Genomic DNA, 22,587 nt, shown 5'->3' on the forward strand with positions numbered 1-22,587 from the left:
AAAGGCACAATCAGTAAGATTTCCTCCTGTTCAATGGTCATTTCAATGAATGTGGGTTGGGGGGAGGATGGAGAAAAGAGCAAGTGAATTGTTCTGTTAAATGGTTTATATATCATCCCAGTTTATAATATTCATAATTTGAAAATACACAACCAGTCATCAGTTGTTATAAATGTGTTCCTGAGAGAAATGCATTCCTGTCATTCCTGAGAGAAATGCAATGGTCTTTGACTCAGAGTCCATGTGCAGTGTTACCACTTCTTCTGTAACACCTGCCGCTCAGTGTCAATCCCCACTGGGCAAATACCAGTTTAATCAATGTTGTTTCCTCATCATTTCAACACAAAATCAAGGTGATGACGTTGAATGAAGGTGGAAAATGGATTGGATTTGCAAAAAGTCATCAACATAAGGCAATTTCGTAAATCTAATGACACAGTGAAATGGTTTGTTGATTTAACATTGAATCCCCGTTAGTTGACAACTCAATCAAGTGTAATTCAAAACTAGACGTTGAAATTAATGAAGTGCCTGGGGGGTCACTACAAAGGCACAGCAAAAATGTGCCACATACATCACAGAAATCTTAACTACAAACTGGCTGAATCTAGGCTTATGGAATATCCTAAAGATAAGCCTTGTCCCATCTTCGCCAGGATTGAAATGACTTGCAACAAAAATAGAACACAGTGGTATCTGTAACTGAATCAGCTCTAATCCCACCTGGCTGCTTCGTGTGTATCTTGGAACTGTTCCCAATTCATTCCAGTTCATTTTGCAGCTGTTCAAAGCTAACACGTTTTCCCTCTGGTCTCAGAGAGAACCCTTATTATTGTGGTCTCATATCTTCAAAATTACAGTAAAAGTCATACATGGAGATTTTAACTGTGGAAATGGTAATTTAGACAAGATTCATAGGGCTGGGAATGGAGTCAAACCAAGGAGTAGCGTTAGTGTTACTATGTTATGAAAGTGACATATCAGATGCACTAGGGCTGGGAATGGATTCAAACCAAGGAGTAGCGTTACAGTGTTACTATGTTATGAATGTGACATATCAGATGCACTAGGGCTGGGCATTGCCAGGGACCTCATAATACGATATTATCACTATACTATACATGTATTGCGATCCAATACTGTGAATTTATTGTTATTCGAAGTTCCAAACATATTGCTCACCATATGTCTGCTGCAGAAAGAAGAGAGAGACAGGAGAAAACATTTTTTTTCAGTCGTGGAAATAAAAGACCTGAAAACAAAGTCTCCCCATTTAAAAATAAGATGGAGAACAAGCTATGAAGGAAAAATACTGTAGTTTTGGTGCAGGTACAGACAACTAGCACAACAATAATATCACGATTGTCAAAAATAATAACCCAATATAACCCGTTTTTTTGACCCAATCACTAAGGTGCATCACAGGGTGAATGGAACTAATGCATAGAATATGATATTTTCACTGTACAACTTCACTCATACAAAGAAATGCAGTTGAGTGAAGTCATCTACAAAAGGAACAACTATTGTCATCCTGTTAATCATTGAGATCTGCTCAATCCACATCGTGGAAGTTCAGCTTTACAGCGTGATTTCAATTTAAAGGCAATGTTCCCGCTTTTGCGGAGACTGCATTCACGGTAAACGTTGCATATGTTGCCTCAATCGGAAGTTACCTTTCAATTTCTATTGCAAAATCTGTAACGCTTTAGCCTTCCAGACTGAATATGGTCCGTAATGGAGTCATCTACAATAGGAACAACACCTATTGCCATCCTCTCAATCAAAACATTGACTTCAGTCCTATATTGACCTTGTTTGTTGCAGGCTAAAGTTGTGGTTACATAGAGTTACCTACAAGTTAAAGTACCTGAAATGATCCATTGTTATCTTTAAAACACATACTAGGTAAATACCAGTTGAAATAGGACAACATTTAATATGTAAAAAAAGGAACACTTGACAAGGTCTCTGTAAATATTAACATTTATTTAAGTATACAATTTAGTATTTCCATTGCTTTTTCCAACCTCTTTTGAAGGTTTGATGTCAGTATTACGGTTTCTTAATGCAGCAATCACCTCGGTGGAGGATGGTAAAAATTGAGACAGGCAATACGGTTCAAACATCATCCATTTGGCTACTTCTGTATATGCTGTAAAATTGAGTTTCACAGGCATCATTATCAGCATTATCACCATGAAAGCATTTAGGATAGTGAAACCAAAGCCTTGTAGACGCTTCGTGCAAATGACAATTTTGGTTCCTTATTAGCTTTTGTATGGAGGCATTTACAGACTCATCCCATAAAAGTTCAAGAAAAACTTGAAGATGTTTCTAGATCTGCTGAATATGAACACTGACCTAATAGCTAGTAACATAAATATTATTCTAATTCCAGCAGGGAGGAGAGAATAATATTTATTGTAACAGATACAGTAAGTATGAGAAAAGAGACAAAACAAAACCTTAAATGAATCCTATTTTTGTATAAGTTATACATTTTTGTAGTGATAATTTCCCCTCTGAAAGTTAACACAGGACACCTCTGTAAACCCATAATGAGCAGGACATTTCCGTAGTGTCAATCATAAATGGATTCTAATAAAAGCTGCTTTAAGAGCTTCCATGATCCTCTCTGGTCCTCTGTAGCTCATTTGGTAGACAAGGCTCTTGCAACGCCAGGATAGTGGGTTTGGTTCCCAGGACAGCCATACATAAAAAATGTATGCACTTAAGACTAAATAACTTCGGATAAAAGCGTCTGCTAAATAGCATATATTATATATTCCATTAGTCAATGACTGGCAGGCAGTATACAGATGTAGATCTTAAATTTGATCATCCCGTTGCTGGAGAACTTTTCCACAATGTAGGACATTTTTAACTTGTAGTATATTTGAGGTTTAAAAAGGCTTCTGAAGTTTAATTTCCAGACTTGATTTTCCCTCATGAAAAATGTCCATTCATTATAATCCACATAAAGATTCACAGTTCCGGCCTTCCGAGTGGCACATTGGTCTAAGGCTGTACCACTAGATATTCTGGGTTCGAGGCCAGGCACTGATGCATCCGGCCGCGACCGGAAGGCCCTTGGGGCAGCGCACAATTGACCCAGCATCATCAGGGTTAGGGAGGGTTCGGCCGGCAGGGATATCCTTGTCTCATCGCGCACTAGCGACTCCTGTGGCGGGCCGGGCACAGTGCACACTGACACGGTCGCCAGGTGTACGGTGTTTCCTATGACACATTGGTGCGGCTGGTTTCCTGGTTGGATGGGCATTGTGTCAAGAGGCAGTGCGGCTTGGTTGGGTTGTGTTTCGGAGGACGCATGGCTCTCGACTTTCACCTCTCCCGAGTCCGTACAGGAGTTGCAGCGATGAGACAAGACTAACTACTACCAATTGGATACAACGAAATTGGGGCGAAAAAAGGCATGAAAAATACACACAAAAAAAAAAAATCACAGTTCCTGTTGCCGCAGGATTATTTTCCTGCTGCAGCAAACAGGCTCATATTAAGATCCTACATATGTATACTGATCCAGCCCATCGTAAGCTTTGTTTTCCCCATCACTTTAGCAGATTGTTGGAACACAACTATGACATTGCACTGTTACTCTTATAGTAAATTCAATTTTGAAATTGTGCCAAGATATAACAGCTTTGAACGAAGCATTGAACACATTTACACTAGTCAATTTGGGCTTACAATTCTAATAAGTGGCCTCCATATGAAAAAATAACTGTGCTAAACTAGGATCTCATTAAGAAAATCGAAGGTACAGAAAAGTAGGGTAAGAAAATAGTGTTATCTTGCATTAACAACAATAACGACACAACAATGACCTCTTTCGTTTGTTACGTGTGTGTGTGTGTGTGTGTGTGTGTGTGTGTGTGTGTGTGTGTGTGTGTATGTATATGTATATGTATCTCCCTTTCTTTACAGACAGGGGAACAGAACATTTAAAGTAACACACCAAACAAATATATCCTAACTAGAATGGCACACTGTTAATCCATCAGATACCGTACTACTTGAACCTGCTGTCTTTAGGCTGTCATAACCATGACATAGCAGCAGTGTGTTATTCCATAGGGCTAAGTGTTCAGAACGTTGCAGATGGAAATATAATGTTAGCTGATACTGTAAGTGAATAAGAACTATTCTTGAGGACCGAGAATCATATCTATTCTACACAATAGGTTTCTATCTCTGGACGTTCCGTGACATTGCCCCCTCCTAAACAGACGCCAGGTGTCATTGGTGATTTATAACACCTTGTATTAGCTTACGACAAGCAATCTCGCAGCGTCACATGCAGTGGTGGTCAGCCTAAGCATGTCAGCGTATTACCATGAACAGTTATGACAGCTTATAATATTTGTATATCATGCTTTTAACGGTGATGTGAGCATTCTATGACAGAGTCGCAGGAAAGTGTTACCAGAGATACTCTACAGAGGGTATGTGACAACACTTTACAGATTAAATGAACGAGGTATTGCACAGGTTAATAAAAGCAAAAAAGGCAACAATAAATAGAGCAAAATCATAGAACATTCTCAATTTTAGTCCGCTTTTGGAAGATTTTAAAATCAGTTTAGTGTCAGTTATGTTGGGGAGGAGGACGAGAAATATTACTAGTCATCCCATTCGTCGTCATCTTCAAAATCCTCTTCGTCATCATCATCCTCATCTTCATCTAGGAAATGTCAAAGCAGACTTGTTAACAAAATATAAAGAGATCTACATATTTATATTAAGGGCAACTGGTAATAACACAATCCGGATTAATTCTCAAAGAACACAAGTAGTTCAGTTCAGCATCTTGACTTGCAGCTGCTCACCAATGGTTGCATGGCACAAGACTGTATTCGCCGGTTGAGCTAAAGTCGAGGCATTAGCTCAGGGAGTCAACGTAAGTCTTCAGGTCTCAGGCAAGGTTATTCATCAAGCAAGTGCTGTTAACCGAATCACTTCCATCACACAGTCGGCTGTGTTGCCTTGGAATTTTCTGCTCTAACTCACTGTAAATATTCGGCATTGCTGTATATTTAAGCAATAATACCTCAGGGGGTGTGGTATTTCCCCAATATACCACGGCTTGACAGTGTTCTTATGCACGTCACAACGTGGAGTGTCTGGGTACAGCCCTTAGCCATGGTATATTGGCCATACACCATAAACCCCTGAGGTGCCTTATTGCTAATTAGGACAGTAAAAATAGTTGTGTTATACTCGTGGTATACGGTCTGATATACCACAGCTTTCAGCCAAATCAGCATTCAGGGTTCGAACCACTCGGTTTATAATTCATGAATTTGTACTCCTCTGTATAGTGTTTTACTTTTAGTGGTATTGTGCGTTGTCCTGTTCACTGTTGCAATGCCTCTTGGCCAGGTTGTTAATGTAAATGAGAACTGGTTCTCAATTGACTCATCTGGATAAATAAAGGTGAAATAAATAAACCTGCCAGTTGGAACCTACCTGAGGAGTGGATGGCTTTGCTCCTCTTCTGCATGACTTCCATAAGTGCCCCCACGATGCCTGCCGAGGGGGCCGGTGTAGGGGAGCCCGATTCAGGGCCGTCTGGTACCTGAGACACGCACACACACAGAGTTAATCACACAAACAAACATGGAAATACACTCAAACACAGACAGGCAGACAGAGGCACTTACGGTTTTTAGCTGGATGCCCTGCCGTATCTGGTCGAGCAGGGCGTCGCGCCCTACCGTGGTGGCCGGTGGCTTGGAGGCCGGTGGCTCCACCTTCTTCAGCTGGGTGCCCACACGGATCTGCTCTAGCAGGGCCGACTTACCCCCCGAGCCCGGGGGTGAGTGGGGCGACTCCACACCACCGTCCAGCTCTGGAGGGGGTGGGGGTCCAGGTGGGGGTGGTGGTGGAGGAGGTGGAGGAGGGGCTCCCCCGCCACCGGAGGGTGGTGCTGCTGGTGGGGGAGGTGGCGGTGGGGCCTGGGGGGCATGTGAGGGTGGAGGCGGTGGCTGGTAGTGGTGGTGGCCGTGGCCCCCTCTGTTGGGGGGCGGGGGAGGAGGGGGGGCTCCTAGGGCACCAGGCCTGGAGGGGGGAGGGGGGGGAGGGGCAGAGGTGGGGGCCCGAGAGGGTGGAGGTGGTGGCGGGGCACCCCGGCCACCTCGCGATGGGGGTGGTGGTGGTGGGGGAGGAGCTGGGCCCGAGCTGTGGGGTGGGGGGAGGAGGAGGTGGGCCACCCCGAGACGGAGGAGGTGGTGGGGCTTAGTAGGACAAAAAAAAGATGGAAAAGGAGAGCGAGAGAGACAGATCAGTTTGACAGTCACAATATCCCATTCAGCAGGGGTTTGAATTACTGGGGAGAACGAGAGTTCTGAATGTTCCCATTACAAAATCAGGGCTCTCTCACTTATAAGCACTGAAAATAACTTGTGCATGCATCACCAAAAATGTTGTTCCCAATTATAGGTTATCCACCAAGAGTTAACGCCTAATTCAAACCCTGTAGCATTGAGCTCAGAAATTCACTTCTGGCAACATTTTACATTATAGCCTTTCGATTCTGTTCATTTTAAATTCAGACAAACCAAACAGCAGTCAGCTTTATCCAGTTATGCAGGTCAAAGTTCACATAGTCAATACCTGAGGCAGAAACACACGAACCACCACTCTATGGAAACAAACCGATAGTTACCCACCACACCACCTGGGCGGCCCTGGGAAAAGACCACATGAATAAGCCCCGTCTGGCATTCACCATCTCATTCCCAGTAGAGTACATTCTCACCATTGACTTCATTAACTTCAGAGTTACAAGTAAATTAATTGAGTCAATTTATAGAAAATAAAAGTCAAGTAAACAAGTATAAAATGTCTAAGTGTAATGTTATACTTATTTCATTCAAGTTCACTAACATTATCTAGACCTACTAGTAGGCTAATTCTGTTGTGATAATGTTAGTTGTGTCGGAGTTGAGGCCCGGACCATTCAACAAAGTCAAAAACTATAAAACGTTGGTGAGCATCCACACTAGAGGAAAGTGTATCGTTCTACAGGCCTAAACCTGTCAATCAACTGTTAAACGCATCCTACTGTAAGCTGCTATTAACAGGGTGGTAACAAGACCATTCATGAGGTCTCCCACCCACAGATACTGGTTCAGACCATTTAGTGCTTTTAGGGTGTGTTCATTGTCATAGTGACAAATGAAAATAATACTTCAAAGTACATGTAGGCCTAATGAAAAATAATATAGTAATGCATATTTAAATGTAGCCTGCGCATCTCTTAAACATACAGCATGTGATGGCTTCATTGCTAATTAAGAAACGTTATGTAACACCCAATTCTCCTGTGTGAAAAAGTAATTTCCCCCTTACACACAATAACTGGTTGTGCCAACTTCATATGCAATGACTGCAACCAAATGCTTCCTGTAGTTGTTGATCAGTCTTTCACATTACTGTAGAGGGATTTTGGCACATTGTCGCATGCAGAACTGCTTTAACTCAGGTGGATAGCATTGCTTTTATTAATGTCTACATTACTCTTTGTCACATGTATTCTAGTACAGACACCATAATGCAGACTTTTAAATTATGTGACAAACATTTTAAAAATATATATATACATACTTTCAGGAAAACATTTGTAAGATGACTAATGTTACTGTCCACACTACAAAAACAAAATACTTAAATACATGTCATTTTATCCTTGAAACATTTAATTTAAATACTGTAGAATTATTCATTCAAATAGAGGACTGCTCCTACTGCGGGGGGGGGGCAATATGGCTGACTGGCTTTTCAATGGTCAATTTTTTAAATATTTTTTATTATTTTACCTTTATTTAACCAGGTAGGCAAAGTTGAGAACAAATTCTCATTTCCAATTGCGACCTGGCCAAGATAAAGCAAAGCAGTTCGACACATACATACATACATACATACATACATACATACATACATACATACATACATACATACATACATACATACATACATACATACATACATACATACATACATACATACATACTCTGTGTTGTTGTATGTGTCGAACTGCTTTGCTTTATCTTGGCCAGGTCGCAATTGTAAATGAGAACATGTTCTCAACTAGCCTACCTGGTTAAATAAAGGTGAAATACATTTTAAAAATACAACAACAGAGTTACACATGGAGTAAAACAAACATACAATCAATAATACAGTAGAAAAATAAGTCTATATACAATGTGAGCAAATGAGGTGAGATACGGGAGGTAAAGGCAAAAAAGGCCATGGTGTCAAAGTAAATACAATATAGCAAGTAAAACACTGGAATGGAAGAATGTGCAAAGTAGAGATAGAAATAATGGGGTGCAAAGGAGCAAAATAAATAAATACAGTAGGGGAAGAGGTAGTTGTTTGGGCTAAATTATAGATGGGCTATGTACAGATGCAGTAATATGTGAGCTGCTCTGACAGCTGGTGCTTAAAGCTAGTGAGGGAGATACGTTTTTCCAGTTTCAGAGATTTTTGTAGTTCGTTCCAGTCATTGGCAGCAGAGAACTGGAAGAAGAGGCGGAATTGGTTTTGGGGGTGACCAGGGAGATATACCTGCTGGAGCACGTGCTACAGGTGGGTGCTGCTATCGTGACCAGCGAGCTGAGATAAGGCGGGGCGTTACCTAGCAGGGTCTTGTAGATGACCTGGAGCCAGTGGGTTTATCGACGAGAATGAAGCGAGGGCCAGCCAACTAGAGCGTCAGGTCGCAGTGGTGGGTAGTATATGGGGCTTTGATTAAAAAAAACTGATGGCACAGTGATAGACTGCATCCAATTTATTGAGTAGGGTATTGTTTGTTTGTTACGAAATAGGAAGCCAATTCTAGATTTAACTTTGGATTGGAGAGGTTTGATGCGAGTCTGAAAGGAACGTTTACAGTCTAACCAGACACCTAGGTATTTGTAGTTGTCCACATATTCATAAGTCAGAACCGTCCAGAGTAGTGATGCTGGACGGACGGGCAGGTGCAGGCAGTGATCAGTTGAAGAGCATGCATTTAGTTTTACTTGTATTTAAGAGCAGTTGGAGGCCAATACATAGCATCAGATCTCCAGGGTTTATATACATCATTGCTTGAGATACAAGGAACTGAGGATGATTCCAGTGAACTCACCTTGCCTACGGAGCTCGTTCTTGACGGCCTCCACCCCTCCTTTCTTTTCGATGAAGTCATAGATGACCTTGGAGGTCTCCTTGTCCTTCAGCTGGGCCTCTGAGATGCCACACATGTCAAACAGGTTCTTTAGCTCCGGATCCAGGTTATTCAACTGGGGCAGAGAAAGAGATAGAGACCGGGTCAGGACAATTCAAAACCAACATATTTGTTTCTCTCTGCATTTTATCCTGAGCGGATGGAATCTGTAATGTTTTGAAAATGGCTTAAATTATGCTCTACATACAACCATGGCCTGCCAACTACAAAAATGCAATGCCAATTCCATTTAACGAATAAAACATAATATAGCACGACAAGAATCTAATTATTTTGAAAATCTAAGTGGCATTCTGCCATCTTCTGGATGAACATGGGTATTGCACCAGATTGTGCAGACAACAACACATGGCCCTTAACTGACTACTTTTTGTTTGTTCAATCATAATTGGGTAATAGTGATCTCTGCAGATAGTCTTCTTTGCTTCGGCATGAAAGAGTGTGCGTGATACTTCTGTATGCATGACTAGTCAAGTAAATAGACATGCAATTAAGCCCAAGGAAAAGGGGTTCAATCAGTCATGCTCATTAGGGTCATTAAAACAGACTGTATTCTGTCCATCAACAAGCTCTCTGGTCCACTTTGTTCTTAGTGACATGCATCACTGACTGCAGATTCAGACTGTGTTTTAGATGTGTTCCTCTGTCTCACTCCAGATTGAATTCAAAACCCTTCTGCTGACTTTCCAGTGTATTCATGGAAATGCCCCTCCATAACCCCACCCGCACCCTCAGGTCAAGCGATAGCCTGCTCCTCCACGCTCCCAGGACTAAGCTCCGCTCCTTGGGGGAAATCGGGCTTTTAGCTTGACCTCCTCCAGAATGCCCTCCCAGACCACCTGAAGTCACCACAGACTCTGGAATGCCCTCCCAGACCACCTGAAGTCACCACAGACTCTGGAATGCCCTCCCAGACCACCTGAAGTCACCACAGACTCTGGAATGCCCTCCCAGACCACCTGAAGTCACCACAGACTCTGGAATGCCCTCCCAGACCACCTGAAGTCACCACAGACTCTGGAATGCCCTCCCAGACCACCTGAAGTCACCACAGACTCTGGAATGCCCTCCCAGACCACCTGAAGTCACCACAGACTCTGGAATGCCCTCCCAGACCACCTGAAGTCACCACAGACTCTGGCCCTCCCAATGCACCACAGACTCCCCTCCCAGACCACCTGAAGTCACCACAGACTCTGGAATGCCCTCCCAGACCACCTGAAGTCACCACAGACTCTGGAATGCCCTCCCAGACCACCTGAAGTCACCACAGACTCTGGAATGCCCTCCCAGACCACCTGAAGTCACCACAGACTCTGGAATGCCCTCCCAGACCACCTGAAGTCACCACAGACTCTGGAATGCCCTCCCAGCCCTCCTAAAGACCATTCTCTTTAGGAAGACTTTCTGTTCATAGATGTGTTCCTTGGTGTCAGCTGACCTTTGCAGTGTCAGCTGGGTTCTTTGGTGTCAGTTGTCCCTTGTAGTGTCAGCTGGGTTCTTTGGTGTCAGTTGTCCATTGTAGTGTCAGCTGGGTTCTGTGTGTCAGTTGTAGTGTCAGCTGGGTTCTGTGTGTCAGTTGTCCATTGTAGTGTCAGCTGGGTTCTGTTTGTCAGTTGTCCCTTGTAATGTCAGCTGTGTTCTGTGTCAGTTGTCCCTTGTAATGTCAGCTGGGTTCTGTGTCAGTTGTCCCTTGTAATGTCAGCTGGGTTCTGTGTGTCAGTTATCCCTTGTAATGTCAGCTTGGTTCTGTGTGTCAGTTGTCCCTTGTAATGTCAGCTGGGTTCTGTGTGTCAGTTGTAGTGTCAGCTGGGTTCTGTGTGTCAGTTGTCCCTTGTGTCAGTGTCAGCTGGGTTCTTTGGTGTCAGTTGGCCATTGTAGTGTCAGCTGGGTTCTGTGTCAGTTGTCCCTTGTAATGTCAGCTGGGTTCTTTGGTGTCAGTTGTCCCTTGTAATGTCAGCTGGGTTCTGTGTCAGTTGTCCCTTGTAATGTCAGCTGGGTTCTGTGTCAGTTGTCCCTTGTAATGTCAGCTGGGTTCTGTGTCAAGTTGTCCCTTGTAATGTCAGCTGGGTTCTGTGTCAGTTGTCCCTTGTAATGTCAGCTGGGTTCTGTGTGTCAGTTGTCCCTTGTAATGTCAGCTGGGTTCTGTGTCAGTTGTCCCTTGTAATGTCAGCTGGGTTCTGTGTGTCAGTTGTCCCTTGTAATGTCAGCTGGGTTCTGTGTGTCAGTTGTCCCTTGTAATGTCAGCTGGGTTCTGTGTGTCAGTTGTCCCTTGTAATGTCAGCTGGGTTCTGTGTCAGTTGTCCCTTGTAATGTCAGCTGGGTTCTGTGTGTCAGTTGTCCCTTGTAATGTCAGCTGGGTTCTGTGTCAGTTGTCCCTTGTAATGTCAGCTGGGTTCTGTGTCAGTTGTCCCTTGTAATGTCAGCTGGGTTCTGTGTGTCAGTTGTCCCTTGTAATGTCAGCTGGGTTCTGTGTCAGTTGTCCCTTGTAATGTCAGCTGGGTTCTGTGTGTCAGTTGTCCCTTGTAATGTCAGCTGGGTTCTGTGTCAGTTGTCCCTTGTAATGTCAGCTGGGTTCTGTGTCAGTTGTCCCTTGTAATGTCAGCTGGGTTCTGTGTCAGTTATCCCTTGTAATGTCAGCTGGGTTCTGTGTCAGTTATCCCTTGTAATGTCAGCTGGGTTCTGTGTCAGTTATCCCTTGTAATGTCAGCTGGGTTCTGTGTCAGTTGTCCCTTGTAATGTCAGCTGGGTTCTGTGTCAGTTGTCCCTTGCAATGTCAGCTGGGTTCTGTGTCAGTTGTCCCTTGCAATGTCAGCTGGGTTCTGTGTCAGTTATCCCTTGTAATGTCAGCTGGGTTCTGTGTCAGTTATCCCTTGTAATGTCAGCTGGGTTCTGTGTCAGTTATCCCTTGTAATGTCAGCTGGGTTCTGTGTCAGTTGTCCCTTGTAATGTCAGCTGGGTTCTGTGTCAGTTGTCCCTTGTAATGTCAGCTGGGTTCTGTGTCAGTTATCCCTTGTAATGTCAGCTGGGTTCTGTGTCAGTTATCCCTTGTAATGTCAGCTGGGTTCTGTGTCAGTTGTCCCTTGTAATGTCAGCTGGGTTCTGTGTCAGTTGTCCTGTCTAGTTGTGTCCATTTTTCTTTCTATTAGGTTTTTCTATTTTTTGCACTTCGGGATTATTCTGTCAAATGCAAAGCGCTTTACAAATGTAATAAAGCATTATTATTATAATTATTATTTAGCCTGGTCCTAGACCTGTACTGTATGTGCTTAAGCCAACTTCTCTGACAGTTGTTTGAATAGCATGACAATGATAGACCTAACAATAACTCATCTGGCCTATATTAGCAAAATCACTTAATGTTTTTGAAGTATAGCTTCCCTAAATAGTGACAAAATATTTTCTGGAATATTCGGGGTTGCAAGTGGGACTTGTATGACATCATTGAATGTATGATAAGTATGCACTGTATCCAACAGAGGCCATTGTGTGGGTCAATCATGGGTCGGCCACACAGGTCACCATTGTGTGCCCATGAAGGGTGTGGGTGTGTGTGGTACTCACATCGAAGCCTGTGTTTGGGTCCCAGCCCACATGGCCGATGTGCCTGAAGAGATACAGACACACAGGACAGACAGGGATGAGCACATACATACACGTGTACCTACACGCAAGCCGGTTCACAAACACACGTGCAGCTGCGCATTACACATGCAACAACAAACATGTCCAAGCACAAACCCTCATGTAAACCCACTGGCTTGTGCACACACACATGCACGGGTGCAGTTTTGAATGCACACAAACACAATTGAGCCATTGAAGAGGTTCACAAGACACAATGAAGCAAGCCCTCAAACGTAAGTGACGAGCTCAATACGTTACACAACAACTTCACAGAACACAACATACATACAGGGAAACTCCTGCTGCGCTACATCTCTCCACAAAGACCCGTCTGAAGTGTACTCTATAGACAGAAGGGTGGTCCACTCACTGGAAGTTGCTGGGGGTGCCTATGTCAGCCTTGGTGAGCTTCTTTCTCTTGCCCTTGACTTTCTTCTCCTTCTTGCTGAAGCTGCTGTGCAGCATGTTGTTGATGTGGTGTGGCTGATGCTGCTGCTGGTGGTGATGATGATGGTGGGAGTTGTGGAAGCGCACATTGTTGATCTCCGGGTTCTTGATGTCCACAGTGGCCATAGGGAGAGCTGGGCCTTTAGTAGGAGGGAGAGGAGAGAGAGAAGGAGGAAAGGGAGAAACTGTTAGAACTAGAAGCTCAGAACCAGTGCTGGGAAGCTCAGAACCAGTGCTGGGAAGCTCAGAACCAGTGCTGGGATGCTCAGAACCAGTGCTGGGAAGCTCTCACAAAATGAGTGGGAGCCAATCCAAAAGGTCATTCTTTCATTTCTTAGCATACCCAACAAGTTGTAATACAGACTGGTCCGATTATACAGCCCTTTTTAATTATTCATAAGAGACCCGAGGGTAACAATAATTTGCATACTTGACTGGCCGTAAAAGCTTACTGTATAACTTGGTCTGTGTTGTGACTATGGTAGTCTCTAAAACCCATCAACAGTTCAGGCCAGGTCAATCTCACAGCTGACAATGCAGGACCACACACAATTAAATACCAGTCTTCTGATGTATTTAGAACTATTTCAAGTTAGTGTAAAGACAACTAACAGAGGGCACTAACTGTCCTCCACACACATGCCTCTACACACATGCCTTTGTGAATATCTAGAACCCTAACACCAGCGTGTCACATTCCATTTAAATTCTAATTCAGATTAGCAAAAGATTTTACATTTTATGCCAAAAAATAATTACATCATTATGTCAATCATGTGCATTCATTTCTTAATTCACTAGAATTGAAATGGGATCTGCATGACAACAACCCTACCGTTAAACACCTCTCTCAGCCAGCTCTTAGTCCTCAGGTCTTTTAGCACCACACTCTTTCTCAAAAGGACAAGGGCAGGGCAAAGGCATATAAAACCCATCCACAAGCAGCACTGGACAGCCAATCACTCTTCCAAACTTCAACTCACTGTCCCATGACTCTGATAAAGACAGACTTGATAAAGAAGTTGGTGCAATACATCCTTGTTCCATTCAGATGATATAGAGTTGGGGAGACCAATGGACTCATTTGATGGATTTTTTATTTAACTGACCGGCGAGGCTCTCAAACTACCTGTGGCTGCACCAGTGAATAGCACAGCAGTCTTTCACAGACTAAAGAACTGAAAGACTAAAGAAACACTGACAGAATCAATCTGGTTGAAAACCAGTGTTTGTCCTCCTGGTGTGTGTGTTTGTTGGAACTTATGTGACATCAGTTAGGTCAAACCCAGAGTCACACAAAGACAGTTTTGGTCAACTTTTTGAGCCGGGAGCCATGCTGCTGCCTTGGACAATTCAATTCATCCATTCATGATGAACATCTAGCGCTTGGTTTAAAATTCAGCTAATTCCTTGGACTGTTATTGGTCAATATTACCCAGGAGGCACTAACATGGCTGCTATGGATTATGTCTAGGAACTTGATAATAACGCCTTCTGATTGAAACTGCAACGGCCAACTGTAACGGAGCTAGGTCTGTTACCTACTCTTGCATGATGAATAACCTTGGCTGATACCTAAGTTAGGCTTCAGATCAGTGGGCTAACAGTCTTCTGGAATGCAGAAGCCCTCAGTACATGGCTGTGGTCAAACCTCCCCAGTCCAGGCATTTGCGCGCTCTCCTTGAGTCCATGTTAATCTCCACAAAATGCAGTTGGATCTGACATAATCAGTAATCCACAGCTAATCCCAACCAAATCCCTGGATTCCCTAGACATGTTAGAAGTCTCAGCTATCGACGAGGACATGCAAGCATGACTTTGAAAGCTCCCTTGCCTTGAGACACGTTTACCCTCATCTTTCCACTTCATTGGGGGCTTTCAATGGAGAACTTGCAAAGAATCCATGCAGTGGTACCATTCAGATGTAGCTGTTTGGCTGTACGTAAGTCAATGATTGACAGACCAAGCTAACGGTTGTCCTCCTGTCCATTTTAGGCTTCAGAAATCTCAAATGTAATCATTCAATACCAATAAATATTAACGTGCTTCCTTTCCCAAAGCACAAACTGCCAACATGACAGTGAATTATGACAAGGAAAACAAAATGAACATATTGAAGGAGGAGAGGGAAGCAAAAAAGGAAATAACTCCCAAAGCAAAGAGTGAATCTAGGGCAAATATGTCACCTTGTTAGTTTCACACTCAATAATGACATATCCCAAACAATATCCTTCCACCATGGAGAATAGTCCTTCTACAGGATCCCTACCCAAACAATATCCTTCCACCATGGAGAATAGTCCTTCTACAGGATCCCTACCCAAACAATATCCTTCCACCATGGAGAATAGTCCTTCTACAGGATCCCTACCCAAACAATATCCTTCCACCATGGAGAATAGTCCTTCTACAGGATCCCTACCCAAACAATATCCTTCCACCATGGAGAATAGTCCTTCTACAGGATCCCTACCCAAACAATATCCTTCCACCATGGAGAATAGTCCTTCTACAGGATCCCTACCCAAACAATATCCTTCCACCATGGAGAATAGTCCTTCTACAGGATCCCTACCCAAACAATATCCTTCCAACATGGAGAATAGTCCTTCTACAGGATCCCTACCCAAACAATATCCTTCCAACATGGAGAATAGTCCTTCTACAGGATCCCTACATTTGGGTCCATTTGCATTCAAATACCAAATTCTAGGCAATGTACTGTGATTAGTACATGACATTTAAGGTATACAAGTATCTGTGAGAAGGCTGATTTAAAGAGAGAGAGAGAGTTGGCAGTTGGACACGCACTGAGAGACCCATATGGTTTACACATGGCACACAGAGGGCCTCATGCTGCACAGATTAACCCTAAAGCCCAATGTTAGGGCTAAAAATGACAATGTCAACAAAGTCATACTCGGAGTGAGTGCATGTGTACTCATACGAATTTGATTTAGCCTATTTCTCTACAATAACTGACCCGTCTGATCATGCCATATCGCAAAGGTGTGTGTGTGTGTGTGTACATGCATACTACTGTACATTTGATTTTGCGTGACGGATTATAGGAGATTTATGCTTTTGTAACGTAAAATAACAAAGGATTGTGTCCCATTACATGTTGAAAATCAACATTTGGACTATAAAAATCGGTACAATTCAAAGAATGGACAACATACCATTTGCAGGGTCACGTCTTTTCTCTGCAAAACAAAACGGGCACAATTATAATTTCTCAGCCAATTCAGATGGCAAAAGCCACAGCTATCAGAGCGATAGAAAGTGTATGTGGAAGTGTGAAAGGAAAAGCAAAGTGTTTGGAAAGCATTCAGAGTTAGTTTATGAGAGTCCAATGGACAGACAAATAGGATGGAAGTCTGGAAAGGTAGCCACTGCAGGCTGGAGAGAATGACAGTTCTCTGACCAGTCAGATTCTGGCCGACGGATAAATTCCAGAACAGATGCAAACGCAAGAAAAAAAATTGTTGTGGAAAAACAGAGAATTAAACTAGCTGTCCCTAACATACCATTACAGTAGCCCCTTTCCCAGCCCCACGTCTTTGGAAACTCACTCCTCACAGCAAGAGCAGTACACGTCAAAGGCTGGCAAGCAGAGAGGAACAGAGAGAGATGGAGGGAAGCCAGAAAGGAACACCATCACAGCTTTTAACACAGAGACCCTCTGCTGTTTTGACTAGACAGACATACCACTGACTTTCCAACAGCAACCAGCAAAAAAAATTGATGCCGGGCTCAATTCCAAACCCATTCATAGAACCTTGTTGACCCCAAATGAACCCCTCGAGGAGTTACAAGATACATCTAAGGCAAATGATGGGATGATTTGGGATTGGGCCCCTGTGGGGTTGTTAGTAGTAGAGCAGTGAGATACATTTGAGCTTTCTTCGCTTTCCCTGTCCAGAGGGTCAAAGGCTGAGGTGATGAGAAAGCAGAAGGCGTGTAGACTGAGCCAGCGGGGCCACTGTAGTTACCCGTTTTACGTTGCCGTCTGCTGAGTAGGTCTTTCAGTGCGGCTCTAAATCGCTTGGCCTCTTCCTCGCTAGCGAAGTTCAGGCCTACCTGGCAGTTCTGGAGATAGAGTGAGGAAAGAGAGATCAGTCATTTTTTTAAAGACACTGTCTATGTTGGGTCCACAAGCTTTCAAGCGGAAGTAGTATACTTACATCTCCTGAAAACGAAATGAAATAGGACCTCGAGCTGTTGATTGAGAAGTTATTGTAAAGCTCCTGTTCAAACATGGTTTTCCCTTCCTGACAAGAGAGAAATAACAGTTACTGAAATTCCTATATTGGCAGCACAGAGGGATTTCCTCAGGAAAGGTATTAAGCTAGTGAGGCTAGGCTAACTTCAACCATCCTCCCTATAATGCACTCACTCACCTTGATGTCAAAGACCCTGATGAAGTAGGACCTCAGAGGGTTATCCTTGATCAGACAGGCCACTCCGCAGCACCTCTTCACCCAGGACGAGCTCCTGTCTGCCCCATACACCTGGACCACCGCTGTGCACAGGGTCTGAGGACATCATCACAATGGGAGTGTGGTACGTACAGCAAAGTAAAAACACTATAGTGACACAATGTTAATTCAATGTGATGCAAAAGTACAGTGTTGGATTGCAAGTCACTTTTTTTCTACATGAAACTGACTGACTACATTCTACAACTTGTTACATGGGCCCCGTTGTTAATAAGCCTAACTAGTGGAATGCCTCTAGGGGCCAATAAGTAAGTTATGACAGTATAGAGGAAGAGGAACACATCCACGAACAAGAAACACTGATTAGATGCCCCGGGAGCATATAGTACAAGGTTTGCAAATCAGACAGCCTGAGCAGACCTGATAGAGAATGATAGACATAGCCAGTAGCCACACAAACCAAAGCTTGGTTTTCTGTCACCATGGACACAGAGAGCAACCTATGCCAATCACCAAGGAGACCACAAGGAAGAGGAAATACCACTCCGGCTTGCTTCCTCTTCCTTGTCTACGATTTATTATGGCAGGTATGAGCGAGAGAAAACGAGTAAGCACATCTCACCCCATACTCACACCTCATCCTAACACAGGAAAGGTCACTGGCCTAAGTCTAAATGTTCCCAAATCCCATGGTAGGAAAAAGGTTAAGGGGATAGAAAGAACACACATCAAGCTAGGGCTTTGACTTTGGCATATGGTGTTGCTCCTAATATAATATTTATCTGGACAGGGTACTGTAGACTACTGTAGTCTTTCCACTGGCTTGTCATTTGACACATTTGTTCATCTAATGCAGCTTCTCAAGAATAGACTGATTTGACTTTCACAAATACATTATTAGCCTTCAGCATTGGGAAATTATGTATGTTCTGACCTAACCATTTCACAGAAGTTAACTTCCTTTAGCACCTATTGATGATAGTATCTTTTGGCCAGAGGAATTTTGTTAAGAGCCCTGACGATCTTTCTGAAAGTTAAAACGCTTCAGTGTATATTTCTTAAGATAAGGAATATACACTGAACAAAAATATAAATGCAACATGTAAAGTGTTGAAATAAAAGAATCCCAGAAACGTTCCATGCAAAAAGCTTATTTCTCTCAAATGTTGTGCATAAATATGTTTATATCTCTGTCAGTGAGAATTTATCCTATGCTAAGATAATCCATCCACCTGACAGGTGTGACATGTCAAGAAGCTGATCAAACAACATGATCATTACACAGGTGCACCGTGCCGGGGACAATAAAAGGCCATTATAAAATGTGCAATTGTGTCACAACACAATGCCACAGGTATTGAGGGCGCTTGCAATTGGCATGCTGACTGCAGAAATGTCCACCAGAGCTGTTGCCAGAGCATTAAGCTGCCGTTTTTGTATTTCTGTCTGTAATAAAGCCTTTTATGGAGAAAAACTAATTCTGATTGGCTGTGTCTGGCTGCACCACTGCAGGCCCTCCCAGGCCCACCCATGGCTGCACCACTGCGGGCCCTCCCATGGCTGCACCACTGCAGGCCCTCCCAGGCCCACCCATGGCTGCACCACTGCGGGCCCTCCCAGGCCCACCCATGGCTGCACCACTGCCCAGTCATTTGAAATCCATAGATTAGGGCCAATTAATTTATTTCAATTGACTGATTTCCTTATATGAACTGTATCGCAGTAAAATATCTGTAATTGTTGCATTTATATTTTTGTTCAGTATATTTTTCATATCAGCAAGGGATTTTTTAAAATGTTTTAATATTTTTTTATTATGTCAAATGACTTACACAACGTTATAAGGTTAGGGTTTCCCAGCCGGACATATTTCCATGTTACAGAGCTGTTATTTTTCGTTTAGTGTGTAAACGAAAGATGGACACCACAAACGTGTTTTCACTGAAAAATACTGTCAGCTGCAACTGTTAAAACAGTATATTTGGCATTTGTTTGGATATGATATGAAAGTAGAGGGTTTTAGGTTTCTAGAATGTGTACCGCAATTGAGAATAGATTATCGTTTAGATTGAGTTGGTTGTTTTCGCTGCCAGAGCCAATTCACCTCTAAACGGAACAGGGTCCTTGGACTATAAGGATTAACGTTAGGCTCTTTTAGTCCATTATTGGGATAGTTCTGACCATATTCCCTATTGTGCAAACACACAGGCTAATGTCTTCCCTCGGGAAGTTGCAATGGCTGTCAAACTAAAACAAAATATTGAAGTGCAAAAATGCCAGACTGCAGTGCGTCAATAGGCAGCACTTAATACATTAGCAGCAGTGCAGTCAATTTATAAACACACAGTCGCGTGCAACATTAGCCGATACAATGTTGACCTGTTTATTAATAATGGGGTATGCACTGAATTATAATAGTTGCGTTTGCATTTGTTTACAGGCCGAGGTAAACTAATACGCCAGGGGAAAATGTTCACATTTCCAAGCCAATTTCTTGACAACAAATCCCCTTGACAGGCAAACATCTCTGCTTTCCCATACTCTTCCCTGCATCGTTCCAGCAAAGCCATGGAAAAAGCTGCTGAGCTGTTATGCGTCTTATCGGCCTGCAGCCAGGCTATTGCCTAACATTAGCCTACATAACAGTACACTAACATTTTGCAAATAGCCTAACACATTATTTTCGCATAGTTACAGGTAGATAAATTGCACTTGAGAGCTTAGTGTGGTCGTAAACAAGACAACTTACAATGCATTTCCTTCCCAGGTAGTTGAAGAGGCATTCGTTCTCTTGCGGGGTGAGGAGTATGGAGCCAATATTTCCAACCCGGCGTTGCGGAGGATGGCTATTCATGTTCCCAAATAATTTCCAGATAAACAAAGTTAACTGTTTTACTCTTGAATATTACAAACAATTCATGCAGCCTTTGGTCGCCATGGCCTGCGACTGCATCGTCTTATTACGTTGTTTCTAAGGTAGCTAGAGGCCTGCAAAATGAAATATTTTTGGATCCCGGTTGTTGAATAACGTCACCATGCCCCAGGGTCCTCGAAGAATCCGTGGGAACCCCAATCTCTGCAGAGGGCAAAATCTAAACTTTCATTCGTAACTCCAGCTGCAACATCGATAACGTTACATCCATCCAACATGGCACAGTAGGTAGTGTGAAGGAACAACCATTCCAATGGAGAGAGGGGGAGGAGAAACCAAAACATCATATAAAAATGTAAGAGTAAGGCCCCCTCTTCCGAAATAAATTCATTTGCATTAAAAAATATATATTTTTAATGTCGTCTGTAAATGTTCTGGTGTTACAATATAATGAGGATGCCAAAAATATCACGAAGGATGGAATGGTCTAGCCCTATTTCCCAGTGGATTTTGCCAAAGGAATGCGTTACGTTGTAAGGGGGTGCGTGCAGAGCTGGACCGTGACTGGGGCGCGTTCAGTAGGACGCAACGTTTTGGAACGTTCAGATAGAAATCATATGAAGCGCAAACATGCTTCTCTGACATGTAGAATAAGGAATCACATCGGCTCTATTCATGGTTTCTATCTGGAACGTTGTAGAACGATTGGTAACTGAACATGTTTGCTATTTATTAGGGTGGAGCTACTGCTGTTGTCATATTTTCAAAGAGAGCGATACAATGTTACGTGTACAGCATATAACCTACTTATTACATCTAGAAGCATTTTGAGCACATGAACCTGCTATATAAAAACAAAATAAGTAATATTTTGCTTCTCTCTCTTCTTCTCTAGTTCTCTCTCTCAAACACAAAGTTCAGTGAGTTCAATGCCTATCGATATGGATATGTTGTTGTAGATTTAAAACAAGTCTAAAACCTATATCATCATTTGAACATGATTAGTTGAGTATGACTAACATTGAATAAAATATGACTGTAATTTCTCAGATTCTCCTGTTTAATAAAATAATGTAAAATAGTCGACCACTTTTTTACTTGATAGCCTCAAGCTGGCATCTGTGTTTTTAAAACTCAAATGTTCATCTTATTAAGGATTTGATTATATAATCATTCATTCAGTAAAATTGCTCCAAACAAGACTATGAGTTTTCATCTGTAGTGCAAACAGCATTTAGTGACACTGGAATTTCAACATGAACAACTATGGCTGATATAAATTAAATATGTTGGGGCCATGGGGCCTTGGGGCCTTGGGGCCATGGGGCCTTTGGGCCATGGGGCCTTGGGGCCTTGGGGCCTTGGGGCCATGGGGCCTTGGGGCCTTGGGGCCATGGGGTTGGCTATAGGTGTGAAACGGAGCACGAAAGTGCTTTTAGGAAACCTTTCCAACTGCACTTGGTGTTTTCAGGTTTATTGTCCTCAGGTATTATGCTACCACACTGCCCTGTGCTTCATTATCTCACCCCAAACACTGAGCTTTAATCAATAATCCCTGGGGTGGAGATTTGCCTCTAAGTGCTCCTCTGTGTCTTTCATCTAACATATCAAGAAGGGAGGAAGAGAGGTAGACAGATGGACAGACTTTATCTGAGGGGGGTGTCCTACCAGGTGCCACCTGGTCCTTCCTTAAACCCTGTCAGAGAGGTATTAGCAAAGCGCTAATCTATTAGGCTAGCAACACTTCTTGTGTGTTTGGGTGTATGACGTTAAAAGGTTATTGGATTCGACACCAGGCTAACATTAGCAGGGAGAGACTTGCTGCATCATAAGTCTTACCATTTGACTCTGACATTGCTCGTTCTGATATTGCTCTTTCTGATACTTCTTAATTAACAAAAATCACTTTATGGATGATGTGTGTATTGTTTTGAATTGAAAGC

The 22,587-nt window shown here is 43.0% G+C and overlaps 1 protein-coding gene across 1 annotated transcript; it reads right to left on the reverse strand.

Moving 5' to 3' along the window:
• Positions 1-1,968: 1,968 nt before the first annotated feature.
• LOC118359310 (actin nucleation-promoting factor WASL-like) lies at positions 1,969-20,961 on the reverse strand. The gene is given in 12 exon segments (XM_035737791.2): positions 1,969-4,705; positions 5,491-5,599; positions 5,685-6,215; positions 6,217-6,257; positions 9,158-9,311; positions 12,821-12,863; positions 13,254-13,470; positions 16,513-16,536; positions 17,326-17,422; positions 17,518-17,604; positions 17,734-17,868; positions 20,522-20,961. Coding segments are annotated over 12 exon segments (1,605 nt in total). The 5' UTR covers positions 20,627-20,961; the 3' UTR covers positions 1,969-4,643.
• Between the last annotated feature and the right edge of the window lie 1,626 nt (positions 20,962-22,587).

The sequence above is a fragment of the Oncorhynchus keta genome, chromosome 26 (genome assembly GCF_023373465.1).
Source record: "Oncorhynchus keta strain PuntledgeMale-10-30-2019 chromosome 26, Oket_V2, whole genome shotgun sequence".
Classification (NCBI taxonomy): domain Eukaryota; kingdom Metazoa; phylum Chordata; class Actinopteri; order Salmoniformes; family Salmonidae; genus Oncorhynchus; species Oncorhynchus keta.